This window comes from Pygoscelis adeliae, unplaced genomic scaffold (genome assembly GCF_000699105.1).
Source record: "Pygoscelis adeliae isolate BGI_AS28 unplaced genomic scaffold, ASM69910v1 Scaffold242, whole genome shotgun sequence".
Taxonomy (NCBI): Eukaryota; Metazoa; Chordata; class Aves; order Sphenisciformes; family Spheniscidae; genus Pygoscelis; species Pygoscelis adeliae.
In genome coordinates this window covers 1,893,337-1,913,318 of record NW_008824369.1, presented here as the reverse complement: position 1 = coordinate 1,913,318, position 19,982 = coordinate 1,893,337, and the positions used below count along the sequence as shown (strand labels likewise).

The window sequence follows — 19,982 nt, the reverse complement described above, 5'->3', positions numbered from 1 at the left end:
AAGTGCTTTTTACAATGGCATTAACACTTCCTTGCTCACTTGGAAGTGACCCAGTTTATACTGATATAGGGTGGGTTTGCTTTTTTCCCCGGCCAAGGGTAAAAAGGGTAGCTTACAGTTATCCAGTGATTTAATAAATTCAGATTAAAGTAGAAATTGTTGCTGTAACTTCAACATGCATGGCCTTTCATGTTAGATTACTGAATTTCATTCCAACGGTATTACTTCAGTCATCAAAAGCATCCATTTTTTCCCTGTGATACTCTGTGTAATACCTCCGAATGCAGCATCTCCACTTCTTACAACTGGGCCTTGAAATATTCTTACTAAAATCGCCTCTGGGCTTGTTCTTCCACTTCCAATATCAACTGTTGTTAATCTACCTTAAATTATTGCCTCAAACACATTATGGTTCTTCTTCCTAATCAACTTTCCCATTTTAACCAGTTTACCTCATAGCACTGGACATGCTTCCTTGAAGAATCGATTGATTTATTTTGTCTAGAATATCAGTTATCAAATAAAGGGAGAAAGCAGATATTGCAGTGTGTCTCATTTTCCAATTACCTCTATGACTTTCATTATTCTTGCCTTCAAAATTTGTTTTTAAGCCTTGCATTACTGAGGTTGGACTATTGGTGAATCTATAGCTGCACAGGTTACCTTGGGATGACACCAATCTATAGCCATCGAAGATGACGAACAAAGTGCCTTTTAGTTCAGTCTTTTCTGAGTTGATTAATAAAAGGTCAGACATTCACGCTGCAATCCTGATTTCACGTCAGGAAAAATACACCTTCCTGAGCCTTTCGGAATAAGAATTTCAGACTGTGGAGTTGTCTAACACATTTAGTTTTCAACTGCATGAAAACTAACTACTAGGCTATCTCCCCCTCAAAATGCTGGTGAAGTAGACAGTATTTTTAGAAATCTCCATTTCTAATTTAAAAAAAATCAAACTGAAAGAGGTTTATGCTTCTCCATTTTTTCTCCCAGCAGGTCACTGAGTCACTACTTCTCTTAAAATCTCATCCAAAACTTTCCTTGTTATTTCCTCATCATTTTGCATGCTGTGAAATAATTATCATCTAAAATGTTTCACCATATAAATGAGTTCACCATACAAAATATATATTGTATTGCATTAAGAATCCATAGTGGGCTCTTCACGATAGCCAAAAAACCTTCAATTTTAAGGGAAAATTTTTGGCACTATTTCAAAGTGAAAGTGACATTAAATGCAAATATTCTGAATATTGTAATTGTTACCACTATTCACTGATAGTCCCTTTTACGAGCATTCTCACAGGGGTGAATAATTTGCAAGAAACAAGATCTGCCTGTTCTGGACACAGCTTCTACTCAAAGGAGACAGCAGTCCTTTTGCTGAGCATTTCAAAGTTGTGCTTATTAATTGAGTCTGTTTTGGCATTATATTTTCCTGAACAGGACTGTCGTGAAATTATCAGTTCTGAAAACCTGTAAGTGTGGATTTTTGGCTTCTAATTTTGAAAATCTTGGCTATAAGTTTTACATAGCGATTCTGTCTGTCGAGAGAACACTTATCCTGAGATCTCACCTGGATTTGGAAGACAGAGTACAAAGACGTTTTGTCTTTTGCTTGTCAGTTTATTATCTTCCTTCCATGTTCCAATTTTTATATAGTTGAAAGTCACTTTTCCTTTCTTTGCAAGCTAAGAAATAAATCCTGCTTAAGAGTGTAGCCATTCTGCCATTCCTTGAATTATTAAGAATGTTAATAAAATTTAATGAAATACAAAGTGTTCATATTAATGAGACTTCAGGGGCTTCTAAAATATTTGGAGCGATAATATTTCATGGATTGTTTTGGAGTACTCTCTGTAGAGGTCAACTGTGATACGATCACTGAAGCCTATGGCTATGCTGTAGCCTTAGGAAACCTGCGTAAAAATAAACCACGTCGCTTTGATAGACCAAAAGAGCCAGCAGGAAATAAGGGCAGAACTGTCACCACTGCACACCAGTGGCATGAGAGAGGCCATTAAAACAAATAATATAAATGAGCCTGAGACGGCTATAAGACCGGCAAGGTGATTAATGCCCGTGGTGACAAGTTGGAGGCATAGGAGGAGATTAAAGATTAAGTTAAAGGTAACAGTGCTAACAGGCCTTTTCCTGCCCACTGCTTCTAATTGCTCTTCCTTCCTGCAAATCCAGTGGCCAGCACTGCCTGCGCAGCGCCGCATTCCTCCCCGAGACTTGTCAGACTGGTGGATAAATGAAATTTTTTTTTAGAGCACTCTGTTCTGTCTTTTCTTCCCTTTTTTTTCTTTTCTCCTTTTTTTCCTTTTTTTCTTCATTTTTCTTTTTCGCCTGTTCTGTCATCCCTTGGGTGCATAGGAAAAAATTCAGAAGTCATGTGGAAGCTGTCCCTGTTGGCTTTAGGCAGCGTCCTGCATTGGGACGGTAAGTATATGTTGATCCAGACCAGGCTCCAACTGCCCAAGCTGGTGCAGTTTGCAAAGGGGAGGCCACCAGGAGGCATAGGGAAGAATTGCAAATTTCTCTCACTTGGCTTTCCAAAACAATTGTTCAAAGAACAAGAAAAACTTAGAGTATCAAAAAAGCCCAGTCTCCTGAACCATTAAGGCTTAGTTGTAGCCTATCTACTGCCTTATTTGCAGAAGGTTTTAACACTTGACCTGAAAAGTCAACAAAAGAATCACCATCTCCCATCTTAATAAATTAAGTTCTATCTTCTCTAATCACTTCCTACAAACACACAAAGTCATCTGTTTCCTTTTGGCTTAGATCTTGTATACTGTTTGGAGGAAGAAGGTCTACTTTTGTCAGCACGCCTGTTAAATTTATTTGCTTTTCTAGTTCAAGGAAAAAGCCTATAACTGTGAAAGTCATCCAATGCTTTTATTTATTTATTTTGTTCAGTTTGATTGATACGTCTTTGTTCTGAGCTTATACAAAATTGACCACAACTACAGTAAAAGTGCCTCTTGTTAAAACACTTCCAGAATACCCACGTGTTCCCCTCCTGCGCTTGCCTTGCGTGGGAAGAAACTTGACCTCAGGTGAAGGTGCACCGAATTCAGAAGTGCTCCATCAGAAATCTTTCTGGCTGATAAGTCCAGAGCTTGACAATTACTCAGGCTACTTTGCTGTATGTAACTCTGCTTCTTAAGTTACAAGTGTGGATTCTCAAGCTAAGGTGGAAATAGGGCAGCTAATTTGCACTTAGGGTCCTGACTTCCTTTTGTGTCTTAGAAACCTTTCACCCAGCTCAGTGGGCAAAGGGAGTCACTTGGAGAAGCAGAAATGTCACCCTTCAGTATCATCAGTGCTGACATATGCAAATAGATGTATCTAACATTGGTTCATAATTGTTCGTTGGTTCTTTCTAGCATAATTAAGAAAACATGCTGTAAAAAATGATGTTGATGATCATTCCTCCAAATAATTTGTGTAAATATCTGTAGATATACTTGTGTCTATGAATGTATATATACATATATATTTATTTATTTCATGTTTCATAGGCCACCAAGATTTATTGTCCTTGGTAGTAAATATTGACCTTGGATTTATCTCAGTCAATGTTTACCTCTTAGGCCAATAAATCTTGAGGTTCACCTTAACAGAAGTCAATATCTGCTTAGTGTTCAGCTCCATCATTAATATAAATATTTTCATGACCTTTGCATGTATTGGTCTATTTTTTAAAGTCAACTTAATGTTACAAATCCTATGGCACATGGATAGTTTATTTTTCAGATCTGTTTATTCATTTAAGATCTGTTTAATAACCTCTGATATTACGGTCAAGGTGTTGCAGAAAGCATGCGGTATGTTTTTTGAGGAGAATCTCAGGAATGTGAGTGCATGTTGCTATTTCAAATGGAGAGGGAGGTGGCCTGTAGTACCAGTGTATATTTGTGCGGTTCATCATGCGTTTACCTACTGCCAGCGTATAAGCGTTGCTTTGATAGCTGGCGCTTTTCTGGTCTTTTTTCAATACTTTCTTTGCACAAGCAAATCTTCCTGAGATCAAGTGTTTGCTTTTCTGTATCTGTCACTGAGTTTAGGGTTAGCAGGGACCTTTAGACCACCTAGTCTGACCTTTTTATCTCCTGCCATCTTTATCTCCTCTATTTAAGAAACACTTTTTGCCGCCTTCCTCCTCCCCTCTCTTTTGACCCTCGCCAAGATGAAATTTCTCTGCAGTGTTCTTAGTAAAGTTGTCTTTTTAAATTGCATTGATTTGGTGTGATAACATCTCAGTCTAGCTTCAGACTGAAGTGTCCCAAAGTCTGGAGCGTTGCTTTGTGAGTCTCTCCAGACTGTCACCCCTAAACACGCACAGACATTGCCCTTTCCTGCCTGTATACTTAGACACGAGCATTGCATCTAAATGTTATCTCGCGCCGTTCAGTCATGGGTGGGGTCCCTCCTGACATCCTCCCCCTAAAAAGTGAGACGCAAAGTGGGGTTTAAATGCCTATGACCTTCTTCCACCTCCTCTGGCCACAGGAACGTGTAAAGGAAGCATATGATGTGTGTCCACAAGTTGTGAAACCCTCTCTTTAAAATAAAGCAGCCTGAAGGCAAGATTTTTACACGATCCAGGACAGTTACTTAATTCAGGCACTGAGGTCAAAATTTTCCTTGTTATTATTATTGCTGCATTACAAAGCACGTATATAATATTCGTGATTACAAGCCACTTCACCAGCACAGATAAGAGAGATGTTCTTCATCTCCGAATGTTCTCACTCCAAACCCTTGATTCTACCACCCCCTTTTCATTAAATTACTCCTTTTATTTCAAGTATGAGCGCTGACTGTTCACATGGATAAAAGCTTGCAGGGTTAAACCCTTTGTGAGCCTACAGAAAATGTACTGTGAATGTGGAGAGGTTTCTATTATTTGTTATAAAGGTGCTGTTGGGGTAAATGGTTTAAAAACGTTGTGCTATGGAGAATTCTGATCCCTGTCACATGAAACAGCATAAATGTCAGACTGGGGATTTATATGAATATTCCTTGAAGAGAAGCAAAGACAAGGAATTAGTTGTTCTCTTGTCCTATTTATTCCCTTAATTGGATTTATTTTTAAGTGGGCTTTAGTATAGAAATTTCTGCTTCATTTCTTTATTGTGTTTTGGAATGTCATATCAACACAGATGAAGCTTGCTTGCCCTACATTAAAAATATATTTAAACAAGTGGAGATATGTTTCTTAAATAGCAAAATCTTCTATTTTTTTTAACTATTCTTTAGACCTAACCTAAATCAGTTCTTAGCTTACAGACAGAGTATTTTAAGGTGTCCGTGTTGGAGCAGTTCACAGCAGTGTACCCAGCCACGATTCAAGATTTGGAGCAATTATACCTGCTGATACATCAAGTTTTCAAGAGAAGGAACCGTGAAGCATTTTTTTTTTCAGAAGGATTTGTATGCTACAGGCCATATCGTAGCTGGTTTATGCGTGAGACCTGATAGAGCAAGCACAGCACTTGGCTGTTTTTCGATGCATGCCTCTAAGTCAGACTGAAGAGCAGCTTACTGTTGTCAACGTTTGATTCATAGAGTTGTGTAAATGGGCAAAAAATTCCTTTCTGTCATGCCAGAGGCCAAATTAAACAGAAATCTGTGAACCGGGAGGGTTATTTAGTTGGGAGGAAGCAACATGAGTCGTGTGATAATGTACTCCTGCAAGCTTTTTTGCAATTTGTTTCGGGGCTGAGTTTGTCCTGGTTTATTTAATGCCATAATGATACTGGCGTGAAGGCAAACACAGAGTTAGCAGAGCCAAGCAAAAGGTGTTTGAAGGTTTGGAGTAAGAGTGACCACAAATGTCTGCGTTAATACCGATCCACCAGCCTGCCTGATGAATTCTTCATGTTCCCTTTCAACCAGGCATTTAAAAAATGTACTGCAGATATGCAGGAAGGCATACACAACGCTGCTTTTTCCCCTCTCCCATCCCAGCAATGCTAATGAAAGCTCAGCATAGCTGAGATTTCCAGATTTGCTATCACCATGGAAAGATAAAAGTAGACCCGTGCACATTACATTGCAGAATTTAACGCTGGGCGCTCTTGATTTTTTTAATGTTTGCAGCAAAATGCAGGAGAATGAGATTAGTGCCATGTTTGCTAGACAGGTTTTATAAAACACAGCAAACTGCTAGGGAATTAGTGCTCTGAGGTTCGAAGTAGCAGGTGTTGCTGCCGGTAATACTGCTGGGTGCCTTCAAGGTGTCTTTGATGTACATTTTAGTAGTTAGTGAAGGTTCGGAAAGAAAATTAGTAAGAAAGATGGAACAAAGTAATGTAACTGTGTCTGGATTTATTTATATAGGTATGAAGAAAGCATGCCCTTAGGTCTGTGTTTGTGCATCTGTGGATTTAAATGGCTTTTCAAGCTTAAAAAGCTCCCTGTCCTTCAGACCCCTGCAAATACAGATCACTTAAGAAAAAATGCATGTATCATCTGATCTGATCGATCTCTATTTTCTCCTTCTTTGAATTAGTGGAGCTGTAAAAAAATGAAGCTGCTTAATTGCGATAGTTCACTAAAAAGCTCCTACAAAGGAAGTATTTATTGTCTAGGGAAATTTTATCTCTAGTTCGTTTTATTGTAAAAGATTCTATCTCAGAAATGCTGTGAATCAGAGATGAAGGGGAGTAATGATAAACTTAGGGAAAACATAAGGAAAACGTGTGGGTGTGTGAGTTTGCACATGTCTGTAAGCTATAATAGATATGCAAATAGAAAGGCAAGTGCTTGTGGACATGTGGTTTTGTGTCAGCTACGAATTTTCTTCATCAGCTATTTAACACTAGATTTACACACTTTTAAAAAATAGTTCTGACTCATTCTAGGGAACCTTTATCAGCTATTTTATAATGATTTCATTTACTGATCCAATTATAAACTAAATTGAATCCTATCCACTAACACAGGTTAAAATGTTTTTATTATACACAGCTGTTTGATATCTCCAGGTGTGGGAGCACACAACAAGGATGGAAATTAATTAAGCAAGATGTGGGAGATGCTTGCAGCTGTATGTTCTGCGCTTGTCAGCCAGAGGAGACGCATGTCAAACACTGCTTGATTAGTTGCAGCATGCGTTCCTCTGACTCGCAGCAGGCACTCCGCTGAGTGACTTGGGAACTACAACTCTGCAGAGCCTTGCCTTCAGTCTCTGATCACTTCCGAGCTTTTCCAGCGGCACTAAGTATCGATACACATATTACTAGAATTACCCTAGGAGTTTCCTGATGTACAAAACTATTTTACATGAACATGATAAAAACCCCCTCTAACTGCATTTATTTGAGCATCTTGTCATTCTTTAGCATCGTGTCATTCTTTAGCATTAGCATCTTTAGCATTCTTGCAGTATCCTGATTTTTATGTTAATGGCAAGGGCCACCAGGCACGGAAGGGAAGAGATTTTAACCTAATACCTGATAATTCTTATCTTTTTTTGTGCTGATATAGTTGCCAGGCACAGGTGCTGTCTTGCGGCACTCAAGCCTTTCTTCTAGGTGCAGAAGCTGTAGTCATAAAAATAGTGCGTAGGAGCAGTAAGTATATGATTCGAAGGAACAATCATAATTATCAAATGCAATTTAATTTTCCCATATTTCTAGAAAATGTTAGAAGTGCACAGAATGCAAAAAAAAAGTAAAAGAAAAGAAAATAATGAAAATAGATGAATATTGTGTTCACGTCCAAGTTCCACAACCACAAGAGTTTGTTTGTAGACATGCTCTGAATAGGAAAATTGGGAGAATTATTAGAATAAAACTTTCTCTGTCAACAGTTTGCTAATCATAGGGATGCAAGAAAACATAAATATGTATAATTTCATTTTCACAAAAGAATGTCCTTCATCTCAATCTCAAAGGCAAACCAAAAAATGCTATTACTGTTGTGGGGGAGGTATTTCTTTTCACTGCATAACGTGAACAGTAAGATGATGTACGTAGCATGGTTTTGTTCATATTTACTTATGTACATGTGAAATACAATTATCGTAGTTCACTATTTAAAATAATGTCCTATATCCCTATATAGGGATATCCCTAGGGATATATGCCCCGTGTCCCTATGTTGAGGGACATCTCCTCCTTCATCTACTCCAAGAGACTGCATAATAGTGCATTTATAACTGCAAACCTCTGGGAGCTCTTTAACTCTCAGCATATACTATTATATTTTCAACGAACTTCAGGTGTAGTAACCATGAAATTGGGACACGGTGATTAGTGATCTGTATCAGTGCCATTTACCAAGGGCTTCTTTAGCTGTATTACCTGATTACTAAAGTAAGGATGAGGAGTAGTGCGTAGTGACTCTCGAGCTTCATTGGGATAGTCCAGAAGAGGGAGCTTGACATTAAAGAGTGAAGAGATTTAAAAGTACCAGAGGGAATAAATTGTTCAAATATGGGAACTTTGTTATGGTAACCCGTTATCACTGGTGGCATTTGCTTCATATTAATAACAACAGAGACTTGTTTTGGGGATGATAAATATTATTGTGGTGTTGTCTTTCTGTCCCACCAGAAGCAATTTTCTTTCAGCTATTAAGTTAAAATATTTATTTTTTCAGCATGGTATCCGCCATTGCTTTTCCAGAATGTTTGAGAAAATGACAAATAATTAATTGTGTGGAAAATGTAAATCATATATATTCATCTGTGACTTAAAGGGCCATCCTTCTCTTTAGTCAGCTCAAATACACCGACCTCGTTTCGGTGATGCCAGGGATGAATTTGGCCCACTTTGTCTGAAGTACATGGTTTGTCATTGTGCTAAGCGTTTCCCTGGGTCACTTCTACAATGCCAACGCATACAAATGATGCCTTTGACTTCATTACAGTGCCCTTCTGTGCTTCTAATAATAACGTATTTGGAGCTTTCTCAGAGTAAAAGCTTAGTAGAGTATGCTTGCAGCAGTACTGTATTCTTATAGTATATAACCTCCATAAATGTCTCTGTCTTTGCATTGGAGTCTGGTACCTGCTGGCTAAGGAAAGAGTTTCTAATCACTATCCTGTACCTACTAAAACAGAAAGAGGCCTGTGCAGTCTAGTGTGTGTGTTTCTCTATATGTGTATATACATATTTGTACATCATAACCAAGTAGGGAGTGTATTTTATTGACCCAAGTTTCTCTGGGTCTTTTTTTTTTGCTTGTTTGTTTTTCTTTTGGCATTCAAATTTTTCCCCCATCTTGAATCTCAGTTCCAAGATTAAAATCTTGAGAATGCTCACACACAGAAAACAAGCAAACAAATATGGTTAAGTTCAACTGATGTATCATTTTCAACAATGCCTTATTTTGATTTTAACCTTTTACTAAGAAACTTAATTTTGAAGTAATTTCATAGTGATAAGTAGATCCTCTGAAGATATCACAGTAGGACATTTAGATGGTTTCGAAACTTTTAAACATTTTAAATGGGAAATTACATCAGCCATTTTCCACAGGAATATTCAGTTTCAGCAAATTGTTTTTTTCCCCCCAAAAACCGTTACCTACTTTCTAATGAAGGCCTCCTGATATGCACAGACTTTGTTGATGAGCGGTTGATGTTTAGTGATGTGAAGTTGGGATACAGTCTCATTGCAATTATTCATGCAGAAGCACACAGATATTCCTACATCAGTACACAGAGAGCATATTTTCCGTGCATTATGCATGGGATTTCCTCCAGCTGGCCTCCTGACTCATGCTTCCCTGCCTCCCCGGTGTCTGCGGCTGAGCACAGGACCACCTCATCTCTCCCACTGGGAGAAGCTCGGTGCCAAACCCTGGGCTCCCGGCGGGTGGAAGGGACTTCCAGACATCCCTACTCCGACCTCCTGCTCAAAGCAGGTCCGGTCAGAGTTGGCTGCTCTAACCAAGAGCTTTGCCCAGTTGAGTTTTGAAACAACCCCGCTTCCCTGGGTCCCTCTTCCAGTGTTTGACCACCCTCATAGTGAATTTTTTTTCTTTATATCAGGTGGGAATTTCCTCTGTTCCCATTTGTTCCTGTTGCCTTAACATCTTCCTGCTGTGCAGCTCTCAGAAGAGTCTGGCTCTGTCTTCTCTACACCCTCCCATTCAGCACTTCTAGACAGCAATAAGATCTCCCCGATCTTCTTTTTGTGAAAGAATACAGTTCCCCCACCCTCTCTCCACCTGCTGTATACTCCGGGCCTTGGACCATTTTGATGGCCACTGTGGACTGACTACAGTTGTCAATGTCTTTCTTGTATGGGGGAGCCCAAAACTGGACATGGTATGTCAGGCTGTCTTACAAGGGCTGAACGGAGGGAAATAATCAATTCCTTCAACCTGCTGGCTACACTCTTGTTGGTACAGCCCTGTCTGCAGTTGTCCTTGAACTGCAAGCTATGAAAACGGTTGAAACTGGTCTGCAGTGAGAGACTCTGGAGAGCTGCCCTGTGTTCAGCTGGATCTGCTGGAAAGGATGCCATGTGGCTGCAGTTCGGTGTTAGACATGGCATGATATCTGGCTTAGCATGAACATTGTGTAATGTCCTCCTCTACCTTCTAGCATCCATTGCAGGCCTTGCCACAGGGCTTCTTATGCAAACAGGCTGACGGGTCTGGAACTGGAACTAGTTGAAGGAAGCATGGGTCTTCCCTCAACCTTGTGAAAGGTTAGCTAGAGGTGATAGTAAGAGATGGACCCAGTTACATTTCCACCAAGCCCTGCCTCTTGGATGGGCATGGTATAACCGCGGCCTTGGCAGCATGACTTCAATGAAATCATGCTTCTGAGGGGTGGACAGGAGGAAAAGAGGCCAAGGTGAAAGCAGTGGGGTAGGCTGTGGGATTGGACCTTGTCACTCTTGAGCCACAAGGCTTTGGCCCTTTTTAGAGGGTCACCCTCTTGTTGCATTTGGCCATAGCAGATGGTTTTCCAGATGAAGGTCTCTGCCCATGCTCTTTCTCTTTGAAAGCTGTTGTTAACATGTTGAAGATGATGTGAACCATTGACATGTAGATGTATAGAGTCTGTAAAATGAATTGATGCTCTGCTCATAAAGTTTCATTCAGTTCATTCGGTGTAATAAGTCATGAACCTGTAAAAGGACATCATAAAACAGTAAAAATGGAAATACTTCACAGCAATAGAAGATTACAATTTTTTATTTTTCTGTTTCACATGCCTGTTAGTTATGTGGACTTGTGACTTAATAAATGTTATGGAATTAGACATGGACTTTAATTTTAACCTGCTATTCAGAATGTCTTCTCATGTCCAATTTCAAAGACTTACATGGTCATTACGGTAAAATGAATGTATGTCTTAATTGTAATAATACCTAAACATTGGCCATTATACTGAAGTAATTAGATATTCTCAATTGTTAATAGGTTTGTATGCTGCTGTAATTAATTTGTTGCTGTCGTAACAGGAAAAAAAATAACAGAAGTAGATGGAAAATGTTTTCGTTAAGGCTTCAGTACTGACTTTCCCTCTTAGGTACACGCCTGCGACACCACGTATTTGAATACAGCAATTGTAAGCTCCGGGCTGTTAAATACCTCTAAAAAGGAATCTTTTATTTTACCTGTGTGCATTGCTTTTATTCTCAATAGCCAGTAAATAATAGTAATTGTCTCTCCATGGTTTCAGTATTGTATATCAGCAATGACATGCAGCGTTCCTAGGAACAAGCAGTGTGGATTGACCCCTTATACTTACACATAGCATAGACCCTCGCATTTTATTCAGTGTTGAAGTACTGCATTTATTCCTTCACTACATAGATGTTAATTGAAGCCAGTCATCTGGTTTAAATTCTGTGCTCTTCATCCTTACAGAGCAGGAGAAGCGGTTGTTAGAACAATTGCTAGAAAGTTGTTATCTTTTCAGGAAATGAATCATAAGAAAATATTAGGCATACAGGAGAAGAGAAACACCCCCCCCAAACTTTAGAAATCTTAAAATAGTACCTAGATATAAGAGCTACAGCTGAAGAAAGGCAGAGTTACTATCAATTATGTTTACTAAACTTTAAAGGTACATAAGTAGGAAAGGTTTAAAACACTTGAATCTTCCTGCTAGGGCAGCCTCACTCCGAGAAAACGTTGCATGTCATTTGTTGAATTATGCCCGAGCAGCTACATATCTTTTAAAGCTATCCTCAACAATACAGGGCTTGCTTTGTTTTGCTAGAGAGATAGCAAAAGAAGAAAAAACTCTGTATAGTGCACACATTGAAGGCTTTCTGAGTCTGCCTGCACAATGAAATTGTTCTGATTGAACTCTGACAAATTATAACCTGCAGGTATAACGAGGATTTTCCATTTTTGCCTAACACATGTACATTTTGTCCCTTCCATTTTTCCTTTCCTGCAACGCATTCAGCACAGCAAGGGCTGGAAAGAAATCTGATTGTGAAACTGATAAATTGTCTTACATAGTTTCCCTATTTTGGCCATTGCCATGGTCTGGATCTGAAAGTGCTTGGAATCCTCCTTCTCTCGCTTTGTTTTAACAAGCTGCTTCTCAGTTGCCCAATGCCAGTGCTATACTACCTACAGTGCACATTATTCTTTTTGTCTGCCTCATATTCTACGTCAACTCAAAGCAGCCTCGGTGTAAAAGCAGATGAGATGGTTTATTTTTATCACTCACTTTTTCTCATGAGAAAGAGAACCCCTTGGGCCTGCCCTCTCTACTGGCTTCCTCTTAGCACAGTCATTTGCCTCTTGGCAAATGGGGACTATAAAATGCTACTGAATTAAATCAGCAAAGTGTTTCATCATGTTTATTTTGCAATCACTGTGATAGACTCTTTGCTGGTCTAAATAGCTGCGGTCTCATTGATTCGAGTGGAGTTTTCCTTCTTTGCATGAAAAGGGAATTGGCTCAACCTGGACGGGTGGCCAGAAGCCATTACAGACAGCGGAGGATTGACCTGTGATTTCAGGTCTGATCACAGTTGTTTGCAATTCTCCTGTACACTCATGGGAGACGCTTTATGTGTTAAAACTTGCTGCAAGCCTTTAATATCATTGACCTTTTTAAAAAAGTCTTTTAAATTTTGATATTCCCTAAGAAGACAGATGGTATTTTTTGACTGAATAGATAGAGACTTCATGTCTAAATGCATTTCTTGGTTTCACTTTGTTGAACTAGTTAACTGCTCTCTGTATGTTCTATGCTGCTCACAATCTTTTCTTGTAATTTGTTTTTGAATTATACTATCAAAAAGTTACAAAGAATCAAACGTGCAGAAATCCCCCTGGAAAACATTGGTAATGTCCTGCTAGTGTCTCCCTTTGGATCCAAATGCGAATGTTCAGGTACATACAGTCCCACCTGCAGTTACGCTTCCAAGCCAAAAATTGCCCTTGATACCTTCTGATTGGAACGAATGTTTGACTCTAAGTGCCATGAGTAACCAGATACAGATCCTCTGGAAGTAGGTAGGGAAGCTGTGAAAAAATTGCAAAGCCTGTCAAAAGCTTTGGCTCTGGAGAGGGTGAGAAAGAGCCCTCCAAGTACTGATGCTGAACCCGGGATGCGCTGGGCGCAGCGCATCTCGTGGTTGCAGTCTCATGGAACAACAGCTGAAATAGCAGAACTGGTGCCCTATTTTCTTCTTCCATCACCTGAATAAGTCATCTGTAAACAGGGGAAACGATACATTTTCAACAAAATAAGGAAGTCTCTCTGAGCAGTTCTCGTTTAGAGCACAATCATAAAAATCCTGGCAAAAAATCAAGCCCTTTCCCTATCAATTCAGCGCACAGCATTGCTAGCACGGTCGGTGTCAACAGTTAAATAGCTGGTGCAGGGGCAGAAGACAGAGGCTGCTGTGTTCTTGGTGCTGCAGCTCAGACAGAAGATGAAATCATGGTAGTTCAGCATTGGGTGAAGACTTAACTACTGATTTTCTGGCTTTCTGTTCATGCTGGAATAAAACCTGCTTGTGCTTGAAAAAAATTTTCGTTGTTAGGAATCTGTATGTGTGTGTCTGGCTCTCGTTATTTAACAAAACTTTCAAACCCAGGAAATACAACTACCTACTTTTGCAGAGCTGTAGAAGAACGTGGCTACAGTCTTTGCCTGATGGTGAGATGGTTGCAGCACTGTATTTGTAAGAGGTTTTTTTTTACTGTAATGGTCAGAGGATGATTTTGAATTACTTAAAAACAGGTGCACGGTACAGGAAAAAAACAGCAGACCATATTTTTGGCCCTGGCCGTATTATTTATGCCTTTAGCGAGCGCCACTTCTTAACTAATTCGGTATTTAAAGATTTACTTGTTTACATAGTACAGACCCAGGACACATGGCTGAAACTGCATATGGAGCATAGGACGTTTATTGGGGAGGTGGAAAATACGTCTGCTTATTGTAGTTTCAGATTTTGGCTTAGGTCAGGAACAAATTTTTCAAATTTTCAAAGTATTTTGGCATGTTGATCCTTGGGACATTTTTGTGTTTATTTCAGACGCTGCAAATAAAGACAATAAGAACATTTTCAAAACAAATTCTACAGTTAGTCTGAATTAAATCAAAAGCCAGATTTCATACAGGGACCTTAAGCATTTGGTTCTTTAGGAGATGATAATTTCCAGAAGGGTGATTTTCTTTGGTGGTATTCTGAATGTCCCAGTTTTTGGCTGCCAGACTTGTAGGTTGAGAAACTTTGAGGCTGCCTGCTGATCCATATCATCTGAGGTCTGAGTCTATTTAATGAATCTCAAATTGAGCATCCAAAAGCAGAAACACTCCGACTCATTAATCACTGTGAGAGATCTTGGCCTAATCATATCAATTAAGAACAATAGTTCCCTAGTAGAAAAGAAACATGATGACGTGTTTCCAGTGACAGTCATGATATTATTGGTCACTTGCATTTATTTATCAAAGTTTCACTTTGGAAATGTAAATCAACATCACCATGACTTTGGGTACCTTGTGTGTTTGTGGGTTTATATGTGTTTTAGGCTAATGTTTGATGACATGTCCTTCAAAGGTCTCTTTAAAAATCCAAGTCTTGGTCTAATAAGATGGAGACTTCGCTGAACACATCATAAATGCGGTGCTAGAATATTTACATTAATATTCTAGGCAGCAGAACATTAGTGCAAAAATGCTGTTGCTGCTAATAGACTTTGGGTTCATTACACTGTCAGCTGAAAGTTTGTGAGTTTTAAAGAAGTTTTGCGATAAAACTAAAAGGTGTTGTAGAAATGAGATGCGGAACATTTTGGAGAAGGGTGCAGTGCTATACATAATTTATTGGGCACTGTTTGTACAGTCAGTTGTTAAGTTATAAATAAAATACAGCCTTAAAACAAAGATGAAAGGCTGAAACTGTGGGTAGTTATTTCCTCTATATTTCTATTAAAAAAAAAAAAAAGACGTTTCCAAGTTTGTTCAGTCACATTTTGGTTTGGTTATTGATATTCACAGTGTTGTGTCTATTTTGGATGTATCGCATTGAAGACTTTAATCTTTGCCACGCAGAGTGCCTTTTCCTCTGGTAAATCTTGCGCAGGCTGCAGGACAGTTTCTAAAGCTCTGTGATGTGCCCAGGCACAGCCAAGGGAAACCATGGGGCGGCAAATGAGCCTCTGTCGTACCAAATTTCCAAGTCCCAGAGCTACTGAAGAACAGTTAGACTTGCCTTATTGACATAAGGTCCCTCGATCACTTTCCATTTTGATTCATTCCAGTTTGGCACCTACCATCGCGGTACTTTCCCGCATCCCATCTGAACCTCAGATCCCATTTCTTTTAGGCTGAGGGCACCGAGGGTTGGCACAGGGACCAGCTCCACAGCCTGCACCAGGCAGATGTTTGTTTTCTGCCAACAGAGAAGTCCTCGAACTGGAGAAATGCTGAACCCGTTTAAGATCATTAAAAATTAGTTTAGTGGATTTAAGAATACAGTTCATATACTTTCAGAATTATTATAGATCTTTGCATTGGTGCTCAGAATGAGGCGAGAAAGAGGTTTCTCCTTAGAGCCTCTGAGCAGGCTTCTTACCAGTGGTGGAGGTATTTCCTGAATGTGGGTAGGAATAGCACAGGGTGGGCCTGATGAAAAAACAGGGGTAAAATATATCATTTTATTATAGGTCACAGGCTAAGCATCCCTTGCAGGTACTGCGGAGCAGCAGGAGGTGCCTGGTTTGAAATCTTCCAGTTCTCCTACAAGTGGTGCTGACGCAGAGCTGCGATACTGAGCAAAAACATTCTGGCTGCTGAAGAGGAAAGACATGACCAATTTGAACTTCGGAGTGAAACATTTCCTAGAACTGAGCCTGAATAAATTCTGGAACAGTTGAACAGGAAATAAGCTAATAATGGGATTTTACAATATGCATTTCCCATATAAGGCATTGAAATGTAGCATGGGTTTGTTTGCTGATCTTTGGCTATTTTGATGAGAATTCTAGGTTTCTTCACTGTTTGCGCTCCGTTACGATTCTGAAGACTTTGCTCCATTCCTGGCTGAAGCGTTTCATCTCACCGCTGTTGTCGGTGGTCCCTGGATGGACCATTCCTAGACCAGACCAGGGAAGAGACTAGTTAACAATTCTTCCTTGCTGCCTTTTGTTTGTGTCGGGGAGCTATTTCCTTTAGCCCTTGAGACTGATGCATAGGAAGGGGAAGAGAGGTGGGGAGTGCCCGTCTCGGTGCGGTTCATGCTTCTGAAAATAAGTTCCCCAAAAATCTGTTGTGGGGAAAGGAAGCCCTGGCTCCAGGGAGCCTGCTGTCTCCCTCAATAAACAAAGGACTGGATTTGGGCAAGTTGCCCAAAGTGTTGGTGCAGGGTGCGTTCCCGTCCTTACTGCTCTGCCTGGCCTTTTAAGGATATGTGACAGTATGCTGGAGACCACAGTAAGGTGTGTAATTCAGGGATGATTAATGGGTCCAAGCCTCTTCTGCAGCTTTGGTTTTTCTGTAGCACTGGTCAAGTTCCCTTCTCACGAGTTACTCACTAAGATTTTCAGAGTTTGGCCTCTTCTGCACTGTGAGTGCAATCTCTTGCCAGCTCTTATGCTACATTAATTTTGAGCCATCTACCTTTCCAAATGTGCTCTGTATTGTGGAACAGGTTTTGCTTGTAAACGCGAGGCCAGATGTTCAGAAGAGGAGAGCTCCCGTTTAGGCATCTAGCAATTACTGCTGTGACACACACCAATCGCAGCTGAAAATCTGAAATCTGTGTGCTTAGACAATTGCTGGCTAGTTTGTGCAGTGCTATAAGTGCTATAAGAAGTGGCCTATATGCATATAATTCTTTCAAAATAGCATGCACTGAATCACGGTCTCACTTAGTTTTAAACCACAGCTTGTGCCAGCTTGATTTCTTGCCAAACAGGGGCTCGCTTTCCAGTTACAACTAACATCTTCCTTTTCTTTTTCTGCAAAAGCTGTTAATGAAGGCTAAATGAAACAATGAAGGTAGGTCTACTGGCTAGATAAGAAATAGGTCTGATTCATTAATAAATGTTTCTTTTCTTTTCCAGTGACATATTCGATGCCATGTTCCCCGTCACACACATCGCAGGAGAAACAGTCATACAACAGGGTAATTCTTCCCCTCATTTTTTCCCTTGTATGTTTGCTAAGATTGTACAATTCACATCTCTCCGTTTGAGATTTCACCCTCTTTGCTCAACGGGAAGAATAACCATATTCCAAAAGCTTCTAAGTGTGCAGCTATATCATAAGTTCATGGATGCAGGTCTTTTGCTACATGTGCAGAGATCTCCTACAAAACCATGCTGGTAGATCTCCAGGGTTTCAAAGTGCTACAGTTAAATGTAGATAAATAGCATTTCAAATTAAAATGTTCATTCCTTACGTGAAGATAGTCAGGAAGTAAAACACAGCTCAGAATGCATCAGGGTGGCACAGGCTAGCTGAGAGTAATTAGAGATGGAAAATATTTTTATGGTTGTTGCGAATATGCAACACCTCATTGTGCTGTATCGTCATTATCGTACTTGGCAACTTACCTGCGTGCCTGCAGCATGTTGTGGAGGACTTCATTACCCTCAGGCTATATTAAAGCCTCTTATGTGTTTACACTGAATGAAGTGTTGAATCAATCAAAAGAGATAAATTAATGCAATTGAAAGATATTAGTAGGAAGAAATCATAGCGATATTTTGATTTATGAAGGCAAATAGGCGAGGATGTTTCAGAAAATGAACCTCTCTGTAAGTAATCTGGTGTACAAACCTGTGCCAATATGTACAGGATTAAATATGGAGACAGGAAATTATTGAACAGTTTCGCAGACCTTCAGGAAACAATCACCTTTTTTATTTTGCTTCCAGGTGATGAAGGAGACAACTTCTATGTGATTGACCAAGGTGAGGTGGATGTAAGTACACTCTTACAGTATATTTATTTTGAAGCTACATAATAAAATTGTATGCTTTGGCACACAGCTCTATCCAGCCATGTGCTGTGGTTCTGTCTCCTTTCTTCTTGAAATACATTTCACAGGATTGGTCTCATTACTTTGCTTTTGTTGTGTTAAGTCATTTGTGCATAATTTTATAATTGGCATGTTTTACATCCTAGCTTATTTGTCCATTCCAAGCAGGAAAATATGGTATCAAAACCAAGCAACTGACATTATCTTTAGAACACTAACCACACCTGGAGGTGTGCAGTCTTTGGCAGAGCAGGCCACCATGCTGGAATGCACCTGAGGGTTCAGATCAACCATAAGGAAAATATTTTCTTTAATCAGTTAGCTTAGCTCATGTGTTGTTTTTTTTTTTCCCAAATTGAGATACAGCCTGAGGCAGCGAGTTTCATCTTAGAAACCTTAATTTGCTTTTAAAATTAGGTCCAAATATACGAACAATGCAGCATATTAATAAAGCAAGGATTATTATAAGTGTAAAGTGATCTGTTAGACCACAAAACGTTTACAGGAGTATGCGGTGGTTTAATCAGCAAGTCTTTGAAAAGAGGCTTCTTTCTGAACCTGCCTTCCAAATCGTAACCTCTTCACCTCTTATCATTTTTACCCCGTATGAAACTCACCCTTTTGCAGTTTTGCTACAAGTTCCTCATTTGACTGAATTTTCTACACACACCTTACATATCGATAGTTGTCGGATAGGACAGGCTAGCTCATTAGCAACGTTGCTCTTCAGATGCCCAGATGAGTTTTGTTTGGCATATTTAAAGAAGAAAGTGATTTATTTTAAATCTGAGCAGGAGGCATACAGTTATTTTAGTGAAAGTTTTTTTTTTTAGCAGTCTGCTTGTGTCAGGAGACCATCTAATTGGTATTGTTGGGAACTGAGAAACCTCACATGCTGCCTCTGCCTCTGGAAGTTGCTCCTCAGGAAATCCGTCTGACTCACTGTTCCTATCAGGCATACCTCTCAATAGCAAACATTGCCACATCCACAGGGCCAGAAAATAAAAGAGCAATATTTATAGAACAGTGCTAAAATTTAGTTTTAAAATAATTGGTTAGGGCCTGATACTGAGCTTAATGAGTTCACTGGCTTTGAATCAGACCCACAAACATACGCAAATGCACATAGTGAAGTTATAGATTAATTCTCTTTAAAAATAATTTGTCCTCACTCAAAACATTTAGGAAAGCTTTCTTCAGTGTTTGGCTCAGGGATAGTGGGGGACGGAATGACATCAGAAAACAGTCTGCAAAACCCTTGCAATTAATTGCAAAAAAGATAATCTTCCATATGCACATATTGCTCTTACAAAGCAGTGACAAAATGGGGAAAATAAATGTCCAGAGCCTAGCCAGCTTTGTGTCTGCTTGTAAGAAAAAAAAAAGGTGGTTTGTGGGTTTTCTGTAATTGGTGGTTGCCACTAATGGCCAAGGTGGCCGTGGCTCTGCAAACGTTGAGAAGGACTTGTTTAGAGCACCAGTTGCTGTACTCTCTGTCGGGTAAGATGGCATCTTAGCTCCCTTCCCAGGTAT

General features: G+C 39.7%; 1 protein-coding gene across 1 annotated transcript in view; it reads left to right on the top strand.

Annotated features, from left to right (window-relative positions):
- The window catches only part of PRKAR1B (protein kinase, cAMP-dependent, regulatory, type I, beta), a 100,182-nt gene that overhangs the window by 39,367 nt on the left and 40,833 nt on the right, over positions 1-19,982 (top strand). The window contains exons 4-5 of the mRNA XM_009320004.1: positions 17,530-17,591; positions 18,346-18,392. Of these exons, the coding sequence (XP_009318279.1) occupies positions 17,530-17,591; positions 18,346-18,392 (109 nt within the window). The remainder of the gene's footprint in view (positions 1-17,529; positions 17,592-18,345; positions 18,393-19,982) is intronic.